General features: G+C 34.4%; 1 protein-coding gene across 1 annotated transcript in view; it reads left to right on the top strand.

The window, feature by feature from the left end:
• sdk (sidekick cell adhesion molecule) overlaps positions 1-15,791 on the top strand; it is a 292,529-nt gene that overhangs the window by 222,498 nt on the left and 54,240 nt on the right. The window contains exon 2 of the mRNA XM_085958445.1: positions 12,282-12,377. Within this exon, the coding sequence (XP_085814571.1) occupies positions 12,282-12,377 (96 nt within the window). The remainder of the gene's footprint in view (positions 1-12,281; positions 12,378-15,791) is intronic.

Here is a 15,791-nt window from a genome sequence, read left to right as displayed (position 1 = left end):
ATTATTTATTTATAGTATTATGATCATAATAATATATTATAAGACATTCCAAAATAGGCGTATAAAGTTCACCGCAGGCTTTCCTAAATCAAGAATAAATTAATCAATATTTTGTTCAGTTTGTATCCTTTTGCCGGACTTCATCCAAATTTAATGGCCAGCCTAATTTTTAAGACCCAGAATTGACATTATTTTGAGCGGAGAGCGACGGCCTGCTGTCAAGTCGAAAACTTAACAACTTGTCGCTAAATAACGAGTAAATTCTCTTCAAACTTTATACAATATCCATTTCTGTCAACAGTGTCAACAGTAAGAGCTAATAATGTTATATTAAATTTTAATCCGATAGTTAGATAACAGGTTGGTAGCCTTCGTTGACGAACTTATGTAGGCACTTAAGGAGTGTTTAATCACGATTAAAATTAAACTATTCAAACTATCAATTTTGCTGTCGTCGTTTTTCGCATAATAATGTTATGACTTCTCTAAATACGCAATAATTATACGTGCTTAATTTAAATGAAATTTCTCATTTGGCGTTATATTCTATAATGAACATTCAGAGTCTTAGGAAAGCTAGCGTAAACATTGAATTGTTAAACACAAAGCCATGGATTATATATATATATATATATATATATATATATATATATATATATAGAGCTATTTTTTAGTTCGCACATCGACTAGGGCGACTAGGCGGATTCTGCGATGTTTCAAGCGCTACAGGTATGATACCAGGGGCCTTATGTTAGAACTTGCGAGTCCCAGTCGCCCGGTCGACATGACTTCATATGACATCATTGTGACCTACTACCGGAGTGATAATAGCATTCGATAAAATAACGCTAGTCAAATAATGGCGTTATTCATTGTCACCATACACAAATAGGTGTTTCAGCATAATAATATCTATGGTGAGCAGTGTGTGTTGGGCGGCTTGCCTCGAGCGTGTATTGGCTGACGTCACAATTACGTCATGTCGTCGGGTGACTTTATATCACCAGTTAGAACATAGGGCTGCAGACGTCTGACTGGACCAAGGGAAATTGGTACGACATGATTGCATATAAGAAAAAAAAATTGTATACCTTTGTATAAAATTCTTTCATGATGAATAAACACATTCTATGTGTAATTTTAAACATTTTGAGCAGCTTCAATATTACCCCGGGGACCAAAATTGCAAAATGGTGGAGATAAAAATACATTTTATATAACAGCCATCTGATTTGATTGATTTTCGATATACATATGTATTTTACGTTACTAAATACTTATTTCTAGTTTAATTTGACATTTTGCAATCGTAAGCTTATGAAATACCAAGATGGCGACCAAAATTACAATTGTTTAATTTCTTTCAGATTTGACTGATTATTTTTTAAGGAATTTATAAGTGTATACAAGTTTAAAAAATATTATTTTTATTTCAAGGAAAAAAACCTAAACAATTTTGGATAATAAAACTATTTTCCACCATGGTAATTTTCTCGAAAAATGGAACCTGAAAATGAAGATACTTGCCATAATATTTATTGTGTTCCGTTATAATGTTAAATTATACAGGGTTCCGTGACTAAAATATATGTGGAAACGCCTGTTATCGCGGTTATCGCTCAACACTATAGTTTTGCGACGTCAATAAACACCCGACAATTTATTAGCGAAGAACTTACCCGATCTTAATATTTCATATACGATTTATCAACACCATATTGTGCAGATAGTAGAATAATTTTGCGACGTCAATAAACACCTGACTTGGCAATTAGCGAGAAACTTACCTGATCTCAATATTTCACGCTCAATAGGTATGTTAAGACAATGTTTTCCCTTGTCGGGCAAGTGTTGCTGACTAGAAATTATCTTACACCACGGCTGCACTAGCAGTGAACATCGCAGATTGCATTATTTACTGTGCATAACGCTACATGCATTTTCATTTTGTCCTTATGGCTTGTTATTAATCCGTATTCCAGTCCTTTTAATAAACTAGTATTTTTTAGAAACGCATTTTTATGATATTATATTTACATTTTCTTGCCTTGCATTCACATTCGATGTGTAATATAGAATATTTTAAATTGCCAGATATTCTTTAATTAATTAATAATCAAACTATTTTCTTGATCAACAAATAATTCACAAAATTTAATAAGTACCTATTGATGCTACCTTGATTCAAACTGCAAAAGCCGGTCGCCAGTTTTATCGAAATTTGATAAATAAACACAGTTACGAAGTTGTTGGTTAATTTCATCTTAATTAGGTAAGGTGCAGGTGGTTTCATTGGTCGGAACCCGGTAGATGTAGGTTCGAGTACCGCCCGGCACCATATGTTGTGTGTTTCTGGGGTACCTTTTTTCCGAATTATGTCGGTGTGTTCAATAGGTTCCTCATGTATGTCACAGTATTATTCTAATATTACCTACGTGAAGTGTACATCTTTTCAGTTATAAATAAGTATTCCTCATCTGTAACGGGAAGTGTTTTCAAATATGTTTTTTTTTTTTTTTTATAATAACCATACCCTTGCTTTTTCGTACAAGGTGGTTGGGTGGGTTAGTTGCATTGATGTGGGGCTAATTAGGTGCCTCCATTTATATCTTTAATTTTCTTTATGGCCAGGATTAAATATTTTGTGTAGTGTTCTTGTGTTGTTCTATTGCTTAGTGCTTCGTGAGGCTTTTGGAGGTCAATTTCGTGATTATGTTGTCTACATCGAGTCCTGAGAGTCCATCGCTCCCTTTCTAGTATAGGGCAGTCGTTGATGACATGCCACACAGTTTGAGATGTGTTGCCGTCACATGGACAACAGTCGTCATCCCTCAATTTAAATCTTTTTAGATAAGCTCGCACCGCTCCGTGGCCTGTTAGTATCTGTGTGAGTTCGTGTGATATTTTTAAGTTCCTGGCAAGAGTGATGGCACAGTTTATGTTTGGAATAAATTTCTGCGTTATTGATCCTGTGGCGGATGTTGTGTATCTGTGGTTCCATAGCTCTATGGCATCTTCGTTTAGTTTTTGTTTTGCGTAACTCAGAGGGAAGTGTGTATAGGTTAAAGGTCTTTTGTCTGTTGTGGCTTGTTTAGCGTATTTATCAGCTTCCTCGTTTCCGGCTATAAATATGTTTCTGAAAGGTTACAAATTACAATCTACATTTTCAATGGTGAATTTTTTATGGGATGTCATTCGTCCATATTGATTCTATAGGCAAGATTTCCCTCGGCTTGGAATCTAATTTCTGATTTTTTAGTAATGGCTATAGGTTTATTGAATGCATGTTTTATTAACATTGTATTCACTAACCTAGCCTCGAGACTAATGAGGATTATAAAGAAATATATCTACATTCTCCTCGTCTTCCTTCTCTTTCCATGTGGTGACATCAGTTTTGGCCTTTAAACTATCACCAATAAATGCAATCGTCATGCAAATACAAGAAAAATCAAATCAGTCATGGATGACCACAGCAATACTTGAATTTAAAATATTGTTATACGTACTTTTTCACGTGAAAATATTGATATGTGGGTGCTAGCTCCGCTCCACGGTCTGTTCCGCTCTGGGTAAAAGTTTAAAAATGTAAAAAAAAGGTTTTAAAATAAGGTTTATTATTCGTCATTTTCATTATTAAAATGTTAAAAAGGTGAGGTTAATTATCTCTCGGCAGTGTTGTCGTATTTCAAATAACTCCAGTGTTGCAAAGTGTCAAATATAATATTTTTATTGGATTTTAGAATGAAAATTTAATATTAATAAAAAAAACAAGTGGAGCACTACAAATTTTCGGTGCTCCGACTCCACTCCTGCTCACTGCTCTACTGCTCGTGCTCCTGGTCCGAGCTCCGCTCCTATGCTCTAGTTATTTTCGTTTAGATTTAATTTTACGGTGTCCGAAAAGTACCATCAGCAATAGTCATTCCGTGACCAAGCTTTGGTAAAAAAATATATCGACAATTAATGGTCCCTTATGCCCTTTTGGATTAGCATTCTCGATATTATATTGTATGACTACACTATTCTTTTTCCGTAATGTTACCTACTGGAGTCGATAATACCGGAGTCTTTTTTCTAAGCTTTTAGTATCATGTTTGGACGAAAACAAAACAGTCTTTTTGTTTGCGAGGTGTAAACTTTTCTCAAAATAGGCGCATACACGTGTTGCTTTCCTTAACTAATGGGTGAAATATGCCTTTGTTGTCACCATCTAGCTTATTCTAGCTCCTTACGAGTGAAAAAATAAAAGACTCTAGCTAGAATGACACCGACTCACTAACATATCTCGAATACCTTGAAGCTACTCACATACGAGGAGTTAATGCGCTGTCTTTTGAAGCATAGGACCACACTCCGAACGTTTGTTTTTAGAGTTAATTTGCTTTAACAGGTTCCAGCGAGACGTTATTTAAAAAGACATCTTGGATGTAACTACGGAATAAATCGTGGAATCATTTAGAATCTCATAAAACTATATTTAAACAGATCTTATGTTGCCAGGTCCGTACTCGATGTTGCTATTAAATTGTATATCCGTTTTATGCGGTGTAAATGCCGCAAATATAGAGCACTGAATAATTTGAAATTAATAAATATAAAAATATATATATATATATATAAATAAACCATCGGATACATACGTTTTAAGGTACGAGGGTGGGTCAATAATTCCTTAGAAAAAAGCATTAAAACAGTTTTTATTTTTGTATTTTTTTTTTATTTCTCAACATAATCTCCTTGGAGCTCAATACACTTGGTTAGACGTTTCTCAATTTTTTTTAAACCGTCAGAAAAATAAGTTTTCGGAAGGTCCTCAAAATAAGCATTTGTCCGATCGATGACTTCTTCATTTGAAAAAAACGTTGTCCACTTAGCCATTTTTTTAGTTTGGGAAAAGGAAAAAGTCACTGGGGGGGCTAAATCTGGCGAATACGGTGGGTGGTCGACCAATTCGAACTTCAATTCTTCAATTTTAGCCATTGATCGTAAACATGTGTGAACATGGGCATTGTCCTGATGAAAGAGGATTTTTTTCCTGTTTAAATGAGGCCGTTTTTCTTCAATTTTGTTTTTTAGCTGGTCCAATAAAGATGCATAATAATCCCCTGTTATTGTTTTTCCTTTTTCCAAACAGTCAACGAAAATAATTCCACGTGCATTCCAAAATACAGTAGCCATAACCTTACCAGCTGATTTTACGGTTTTCGCCTTCTTTGGACATGGTTCGCCTTTCGCAATCCACTGCTTTGACTGTTCTTTCGTCTCGGGAGTATAGTGGTGTATCCATGTTTCATCTACAGTCACAAAGCGACGAAAAAATTCATCCGGATTGCGTTGCATGAGCGACAACAGGGCTTTAGAGGCCACCACCCTATTGCGTTTATTGTCGACTGTGAGCAAACGCGGCACCCATCTTGCAGAAATTTTTTTCATGCCCAATTTGTCATGTAAAATAGAAATGACGCTACCTTTTGAGATCCCTGTAACCTCAATTATCTCACTCAACTTTAATCTTCGGTCACTTAACACCATATCGTGGATTTTATTGATCATTTCTGGTGTAGTCACCTTTACAGGACGTCCTGAGCGTGGTTCATCCTTTGTTGATGTACGACCACGTTTAAATTCATTTAACCAGTTATAAATAGTTGCAAGTGAAGGAGCAGATATGCCGTGAACTAAATCCAACTCGTTTTTTATTTCCTTTGCTGTTAACCCTTTTATATTAAAATGTTTAATAACAGCTCTAAACTCAATTTTCTCCATTTTCCATTTTTCCATTTTCCACAAGCAAATTTTTTTTTAAATGTACGAGAAACACACAACAACCCGACCAATCTGATTGAAACTTCGCAGCATACTGAATCGGTAGTGCCGCTGCATGAAAACAAACCGCTTACAGTACTAGTCGCGCCACCTGTCGGCTTTTCTAAGGACTTATTGACCCACCCTCGTACCTATTGAATAGGTAGGTACTGAATATTTGTATACTACTATAATTGGCATCATTTTAAAATCACAACACTAAAAACAAACTAATAATATGCATATGTTTATGACGTCTCAATTAAAAATGAACGAGTTAATATGAGTGGTGTATATTAACCAGGGAACACAAAATAAAGGGAGTTAGTTAAATTCTTTGTGTGGCTGTAAAAGGATACACTCTTCGACTGTGAAAAGATATGTTATAAACTTAAACACGTTAATATGTTACTTTCAATATTTAAGTCTGTGACATAATATAATTGAGGACATTCAGCAGGATTTTTTGCGTTTTATGATCTGACCGACATTAAATCATAAACCAAAACTAGCTTTAAAGTCGTCTATGGTCTCGGGCTTTCTCTGGTGTTAAATTATACATCTTGATGAAAATAATTCCGGACCCAGAGGTAATGGGTTGTTTCTGACATATTTGGTATTTTGAGCGTTTTTAACATTTTTGGCATCAGGTTTTCTAGTTCTATTGAATGGTATAATGCAATCATAACACTTATCCATAATAAAGATATCTTAGTTACATTGGCGTTTTTGCTTACCGGTTTGGGAGCCTAAATGACCATCCATATTCTGACTACTGAATAGATTACAATATGTACCTACAAAGTTTTCGATAAGTATATTATATATTTTAATGTAGTAATAGATGCGAACAATTTTCAAGCGGTAGACCATTTTAGCAAATCCAGGTTTTTGTTTTTTTTTCTTACACAAGTTGACAGGAAAAGATTATTAACTAACAATGAATAAAACTAAAATTCTATATCATCAGACCATTTCATATAATATAAGCAACATAGGTATAAACTATCTCAAATATAGTACACGATCTTTGCTAAATGCAATTTTTGCATAGTTATACAATTTTTAAATACCGTTTGGTATTTGTGAAGGTGAAAAATAATATTTTACCAAGTTAAATGTATTCAAAAAATACAAATACCTACTATTTATTATTGGCAGTGCGTATGTTATGTCAATATGCAAGACTGTAAACATCAAAAGTACCTATTACTTTGCAAATAAGCGAATATTTCGCCCTTTACCTTTAGGATCCAGAGTTTATTTTATTTCTTAATAAAATTAGTCATTATTTCACAATAATAATAATAATATTGTATGATTTACATTTACACGTTTCTCTGGACACATAACGTTTGCATTTCGAAGATGTATTTTTGTCGTGTATTTTCTGCAATGCGTGTAGTTTTAATAAACGTACTGAAAAAAATTGGGTAAGGTTCTTGATACAGCCCTGCCTGTTTATGTCAATCAGAACCCATTTTAAAATACATACGGTAATTTTCGCTGTCTGTGTAGGAAATTGTCTTCGTAATGGCTGCCTGTTGGAAATACCTCACCATCAATCGGAAAAACTATGGGAGATTTCATTGTTACATGCGATGGCCTTTCTCATGGTGGATATCTCAAGAGTGTGTGTTTATGCGAGACAAAGAGCAACGGATCCGAAATAAGTACATTTTAATTTTAAATAGTTTACCAGGTGGAACGGTTCGCTTTACACGCAGCCGTGTGTGACTGAATATTTTGGCTATGTAATGGGAACGGACACTTCTTTTTCATCTCTACTATTCTATTGTAATTCTGTTTGCTTTTTATCGAATGCTGTACGGGCACTGCCTGTAACCATATATTTGATATTAAAATAAACTAACGGGTCTCTCTGCCCACTGACTTTTTTAAAATAAAAATTGAATATATAATTAGATAGCGTATGAATTATTGCATCCGATAAGTGCTTATTTAAGTATTGTGGCAACTTACTAAATAAATATAGGATTACTTTTGTTGCATCATTCTGATGTATCCGCTGTTTCGTTTTCAAAATACTGTGATGAATGAATGTAATAGTATTGTTTAGAAATGTTCAATTACGTTTCCAATTGAATTTAAAATATTCCTTCAAGTAATCTTCATTATATGCAAATACCAACAACAACACTACATTCCCGGGCAACTGTAATTAGTAAATACTATTTGTAATATGTGACTTTACCGTTTCAAGGTATTTTGGCGGGAAGTAATAATATGTAGGGTATGCAATTCCGGACACAATGTTTATTCTTGGGATTTCGGGATTAGTATTTCTACATATAAGTACTCGATCCGGGATTGATTAAAAGTGGTGTGAAAGATTTATTTTTTCACGTTCTTGCGATCCTGAAAAACATACGAATTTCTAAATTTAGGTACTACCAATTGGTGCAGTCACCATATTTTTTTTAATATACCTAGCAGTTAATTGAGAGTTTTCCGTTGATACATATTCCATCTACAGTACAAGCAAAATCATTATATAAATTTAATATAAGTTACTAGTTAAAAATTAAGCGATCTTATATATTATATGTTATAATTAGATAAAAATCAAATCAACGATTATTCTACAATCCCGGGATTTGGAATAAAACAATCTAGTGGGATTCGAGATTCCGGAATTGGATACCCTTGTAGCTTAGCATAACGATAGTTTACCTTTATGATGCGAAGGACAAGGTAAGGGTGCAAATATATTATACGGCTCTTTAAATATTAATTCAATGTTGACGACCCACAAATTAATATTTGCACTCATGAATGACATTCAGAATAGACAGTAGACATATCAAAGTCACGGTGTATCATCATTTCGATTGGCTACTCCGCAAAATTACGATGTCTGTTCTATTTTTAAAACAAATGTTATGTATAAGAATTTTATGCAGCTATCTTTATCTTTCACTCCGAAGATTTACAATTTGAAATAAACTGAAATATTTGCACTCATGAATGGTGAATACAAATAGTACGATATTAGTACATCAAACTATAGCAAGTGTAACTCTTTTACTTTGAAGGATTGCCCCCACCAAAATTTAAAAGATACCTACCTACATTATTTTCTAATAATTGTTCTACCTACGTGGTCGGCGAGATGAGGACACGCATTCATGAGGTAACATAATTATACCTGGGAGATTAGTGTTAATTAATTATTAATTATTGAAGTAAAAACACTCAAAAAAGGAATAGATATGTGTAATTTATTGTTCAAATATACCGGATTGGTGATGGATCCAGTGGTAAAATTTCTAGGCGCGTAACTCACATGAAAACACGCCGCATACGTTGCGGACATATTTGATGGTGGAGATTAAATCCATCTCCTTTATGTGTGAGTGTAGAGAAATCGAAATCGCTGAATATGTGGGACCTGCGTTCTGTATGCCTTCCCTGGGAAACTTTCTGCCATCCACGAAGCTGATGAAAATGCGCTGGCACGGATTTTTGCCACACCGATGCTTTTCCGTCTCGAAAATGATGTGATCTGTGGTTTGGTTCCTGTTGATACGTTTATGTTGTCTTAACTCTATCCTGCCGTCATACGAGTGAACGAATCTAACAGTGATGATAATATAAATGTAATTCAGTGGAAATACGTTCCAACAAAGAGCTAAGGACTGAGAGGGATGGAAGAAACTTACGGAGGCCTTCATATTGGAATGATTTAAGTTACTCCATCTCCAATTGTCATGTCTCTAAATCAGCAAATTGTGCACGGCCGCTTTCCACGACGCCATAAGTGTCTTATTGAAACGAAGTTACTCTTACTCAGGGACTAAGCACGGGGCTGATATAACAGCCGTCCACTGTAGTGCTTAAGGGGGACATGCTCGGCGTAGGTCAAAATGGAGCTTTTATTGCATTTTCAAACCATGATCCTGGACATTCCTTAAACGTTATAGATGATCTATTTATATAATTTTGAAGCCTTATTATCCTTTATATTTATTTTAAACATTTGATGACTGCATAAAGTATTTTTATTACATAAAATAGTATTCTTTTAAACCTTTCGCTCTAATGTTTTAGAATATAGTCATATTTCGGTACATGAATGTGCAGTGGTGTTATGATTTTTTACATTTATTAATTTTTAAACGCATTTATAACACCATTAGTATAATATTTATGACGACATAATTTTAGTAAAATATTCACGATAAAAAATTATATTGATAATCTCTGTGATCCCAAATTTGACAAGAATTAGGCATTTTATTATTCAGAAAATCGGCAAGATTAACACATTTGAAGATAATTCTAAAGATACCAATTATAAGCTATGTATTTGACCATTCAAGTTTGATAAACATCCTACGAATATTGATTGCTTTATAATAATTATTGACCTAAGAATAAGGCAGTGTTTTTTTGAAATACGCCATTTCTTTTGGCATTCCCCAGTGGTTAAGCTACAACATACGGCAGTAGCCATAAATTGACAAACTATAATTAAAGTAGGGAGTAAAATTATGTTAACGCGCGTGTTTAGTTATCCTCTCTACTAGTGTACTGAAACTCTGGCGACGCAGAGGAATCACAAGTTTGGATCGATCGATCTAAGAAAGAATCGTGATTTTTTCTGTTCTTCATGCGGCGAAGATTTTTTTTCAAATGCCTCAAAGTTCTGTGGTGTATATCAATACGTCGTGGCCAATTGGGCTGTTCGTGGATGGACAATGGCAAACAGCTCCGTTCGGTTGGATCCCATCAGCAGGCAGTCCCAGAGGACGTGTTCAGCGTCTTAGTGGTCGTGACAGCTTTGCGTTCCGAACCATGTTCTATCAAACGAAAGCTGCGAAGTCAACATAGCTGGTCGAGAACTAGCTTCCAGTGTATTGCCTCAAATTATAATTATTATCATCTCATGTATGGAGCACACATCTCAGATCTTTGTCGGCCTTGATGGATATAAGGATACCGATCACTTCGGCAGCTAGTTTGTTGACTCTGGATCATGGTGACGATGATATTAATATAAGCATTTCAAATTGCCTTACATTAATTTACAATTAGGGATGGTAGCAATGTTTCAACCGAAAAGTTAATGGGCCTCTGGTAACAATACATCACTACATCAATCTTCGTTAGATGTGAACTTTAGAAAAGCTTTATTTTATTTCGCGCTAAATTTAAAATGCGCCCCACTTTTACCGCATGTGTCTTCGGGCAGGCCATGCACCTGTAAATATTTTACACCTCGTCTTTTGTTCGATTGTGCAAGTTGTTAGATTTACATCGATATGCTTAGGTACCTACGTGCTTTATCTGCAGAGCTTGTTGAGTGTTAGCCTCTCTATTTTTATCGAAATGCATTGTGTGAGTTCAACACAGCATCTTTATAGCTATCGCACTGTTTACTCTTTAAGACATTTTAACTATGCATTCCTTTTTGTATACTGACATCTACTATATTGACTTCGCTTCGCGGATTAGACCATAACCGTCTTCTGCTAGTCTTACAACTACGATTTAAATTTGATTTGCAATAATTTTAGGATTCTGTTATATCTGTACACATTTTATTAGCTGTAAGTATATAAACGCGAATTTGCAATACGTATCCTTATTGCAATGTATGTAGAGTTAATTTTTCAACCATATACATTTGCATTAATCTGTCAACTCCAATGAGAAAACTATTTAAACTGATGAATATACAGACATTGATATAATGAGAAGAAGAACAATTTTTATAAATTATTTTAATCCACAGTATAATTTAGTGATGTTTTACTGATATAAATATTTTTTATTAAAAGTACATCAGGCTTAGGGAATACAATACCAAATAAAAATACAAATACCGGTATTCGTGAAATATATATGGAAAAAACAAGTATCTACCAATATATAGGTAAAATACTTATATAAATCTCTTTAACATATTAATATTTTATACTACGTGCCATTGTTGGTCTCCACGGGCGTTGTAGGGCAACGGAAGTAAACTAGACATCGCGTAACCCGACAAAAAATATATTCATTATACACCTTTTACGTTAATTACCTACTATATTTTGTTTCCATTTTCAATACCGAATATATGGGTATTTGATTTTTAAAACCAGTATTTCGGTATCGAATAATAGTGGGATATTGATTTTTAAATACCTTTATTGCAACCCCTAGTCAGGCTATGTACGATTATTTAACATAATATGTGGATACTAATTAGGTACATATAATATTCGAATACTACATGAATAGTTATATACTGTTTAAAGTTCGCATAGTTCATAATACAATATAAAAGTCGGTTCCATGTGCATATACTCACAACCAAGAAAAGTGTACTGAAACCACCGAAAACACGAAATTTTTAATCATTTTAAACTATTTTTAATTCGTTGGCATCTACTCGAATTAGTCTAATTAGGGCAATTACACACGTCATGATGGTTAATGTATTGTTTCTTTTTTTCTTACAGGACAACTTCAGCCTCCACGGTTCACCACACATCCATCAGCAGCAGGAAGCGTTGTCAGTGAAGGGAGAACAAAAATCTTACAATGTTCAGCGTCAGGTGAGCTTTCACTTTTACTAAGGTTATACAATAACAAAGATTTTAGTCTTAGACATTCTTGAATTTATATTTTCTAAGTCGTCTATATAATATACGGATATCAAACAAAGTTTTATTTCTACGTTTAAAAAAAACTTGTTTTTATACCCCCTCCCTTATTCTGCCGGTATAAACATTTTATTCGCTGGAATCAATAATCTTTCGTCTACGGTAAATGCCGCATAAAAATAAATTACCGGTACAAAAGATTCACAGACTGTAGTATGTTTCGAGCGGTAATCAAATATGTCTTTTCTCGCATATGGTATAGACTAGAGTGCATATACCGTTAGATACAGACCTTTCGCCTGACTCTTCCCGCGGCTTTCATAAACAATATATTTTCATTTTCATTAATATCTTCTTAACTCATTCGCTGCTGAGTAGATAATGATTTTTTAATTAGCACCTTTAAAATGCACGTTAATTACATCGATCGGCCGCCTGGCCATTACGCGCCGGGTGCGTCTTTCGCGTCCAAAGTATTAACCATCTAAAATATAATAGATTTATGATTAAAAATATCCTTATGTAATTCAGATAAGGGTTTCTGATGTAGACCGGAATCACTCCGCGAAACAAAGTTTAAACTGTGAGCGAGCAACCGTACGTCAACAAGTTGGCAATAAGGACTATTTTAAAAGCTCGCAATTTCCATTGATAAAATATCTTACTCCATTTACAGGCACTTCCTCCACTTTTACTGACAGAGAAACGTCTTTACGATGGCTTCTGATAATCCCATATGATTTGAAATAGGTTTAAACCTTTTCCCATTAGTTGGCATTATTTATTCTATCAACGAGCTTTTCCCATACTTTTAGATATCGTATTTGAAGTTGGAATACTATCATTGAAATAGAGTTGAATCTGAAATTGGAATACTTAACGATACTAATTCGTGTCTATATATTTATGTGTCTTTCAGTATAAAGTATTTTTTTTTAAATAATATAATTAGATAAACACTATAAGTTTGAAATGAAGATGCATTATATATATATTTTTTATAAAGTGGATATGGAATGTACACGTTTTATTAGAGACCCGAAGTTTCTAATAGACGACATCCGAGTAATATCCAACTAGATTCATGGTCCATGAATGTTTACATTATTGAGTTGTCGCTTCCATTAGTGGGTACTTACTGTTAATCTGATTTGCTAGGAAACTTCCCCTACATAGGATACCTATGTGATTGGTACTAAAACTTTCTCCCCATTCCTTCTAAGTAGTGGACCACAACCAAATTTCATCTTGAGATTGGGTGTATTAAATTAACATGCAGGTATTGGCAGGCTCGTCGGTTTATTAAGGCAAGATTTTACTAATAAAAAAACCACAATATTTAAATAGTTTTTTTAGAGAACACTATGTACTCGGTGCTTCAACAGCTGATGAGGGGATTAAGAAATAAACTTTATCGTCCCCGAAAACAATGGCGGGATTAATATACAACTTTAAAACTACTCTGTTATGAACGTCTTGATTGGGCGGAAGTCTAAAAGTGAAGTATGTCTTTACTAACTTATATGAAAGTCCGCGAAATATGATTTTTTAAGCGAGGCGATAATATTGCGTCAACAATATCCCAACCATAATGATACAGTAGTTTACGTCCTTTGCATTATTATGTTGGTTGGTATATTATTTCATCTTACTGATTCATTTGAATTTTAATACTGCGCATCCTGTATAGCAGAGTGAGGGTGCGTTTTCTTGAGAGAAATAATCTAGACAAATAATCAGAATAATTGACAAATTGGCTACATACAGTACCTATTTCTTTATTTTATAGTAGGTATAACATGCTTATCGGGGTTTTAAAACAATTATTGCAAAATACAGTGTTGAGACCTCTATGAAATTAATAAACTTTTTAGTGTTATTTTTTTCTAAATTTGTGTAGTTAAATTATTGCGTTGTTAGTGTGAATAGACAGAATAATCGTTATGGCGTTTAAATTTAAAACAATGCCTTTGGGTTGTGTAATTAGTCTAATAACTCCATTAATGCAGTGTACCCAATTGAAGAAAAAAACTGTGAAACCGATTCTAAAGAGATTTATATAGATTGAAGTATAATATATTATTATTATGTTATTATAAGTTCATGTCGATTTTTGTCTTGTTATGTAAAGACAATACAACAAATTACAGTGTGTTATAGAAAATAGTGCTTATGAATGGATGTGTGATTGATATTTATTAAGTAAATATGGTTTTACTTTGCTTTCAAAAGGATTCGATTGAATTTCGTGCACGATTTTTTGGCACAGCGAAACAAGCCATTGCATGCTTTCCTGCAATAGTAAAAATGGGCAAATAGAAAGCAAAAAAGTTTGTATTGCTCGACGATTTTCATAACCGCACAAGTGGTGGCTGGAGAGAAAGAAGCTTCGTCGTGACTCGGCCATCGTCATTTCATTCACGACGCGAATGGGTATATCACAGGGCTGGCCCAATTCCTACACCTATCATACTTTCTAACTTATTGTATACATTATTACTATGAGGCAATGGAGATAACCTTATCTATTCAGGGTATAGACGGAGCCTTAATAGTATAAATTATGAAATTAAATAAATTTTCTAAAAGTATTTCGAGTAGCATATTTATTTTGTAGCAAAATTCACACTGTTATCACCCGCATCAAAAGTCAATAATGAATCACTGAAGTATTGCTAAGATAAACCCTTAGGCGTAAAACCCACTTAACGCAGCGAGTGGGGCACTCGCGCAAAATTTCACAAGTGGCGCGTAAATCATCGAAAATACAGCGTAATAAATACGCCAGAGCACACTAGATTTGACGACGAATTGGTTCCGCCCGCCCCATGATTCACTGTTGTTTGGCTTCTCAGCGGGACGAATTAACGAAAATACAACGTAGCCCATTCATTGAACACGGCAAGCAAAATCACGCTTCTGGAAGCGTCGTCGATAGACGGGCGAGTAGGCATTATTTAATAACAGTGAACTCATTGTTTAGTTGCTGCGTGTCCGATATTTCGCTGGTAGAATGATGTCATCGTGAATATTAATAACAAGCCACCAGAAATTTAATAATATTTGTATTGCTTTGTTATGAGAGACGCTGATAATAATAATTATTTTGTGCTTCTTGTGCCCCTTATTACACAGGTGAAGGGTAATGCGCGGGTGGGAGGGGGCCTACTTCGTAGTGAGCGCACCGAGCGCCGCTTTGGTGGGCTTTATCCCTGAGATTTAAAATTGTTAAGAATGGAAGGTGAACGTTAATTATTTAGAAAGGATCTCGTAAAATCGTCAACAACATTAGTGGGTATACGTATCGAGATGATAACACAATGTCAAAATAGCTTTGTCCTTTCCGAAGTGGCTAACTAAAAACGT

This window comes from Rhyacophila brunnea, unplaced genomic scaffold (genome assembly GCF_057557595.1).
Source record: "Rhyacophila brunnea isolate RB1 unplaced genomic scaffold, BYU_Rbru_1.0 scaffold_7, whole genome shotgun sequence".
In the NCBI taxonomy this organism is placed as follows: Eukaryota; Metazoa; Arthropoda; class Insecta; order Trichoptera; family Rhyacophilidae; genus Rhyacophila; species Rhyacophila brunnea.
This window is presented reverse-complemented; position numbering and strand designations above follow the sequence as displayed.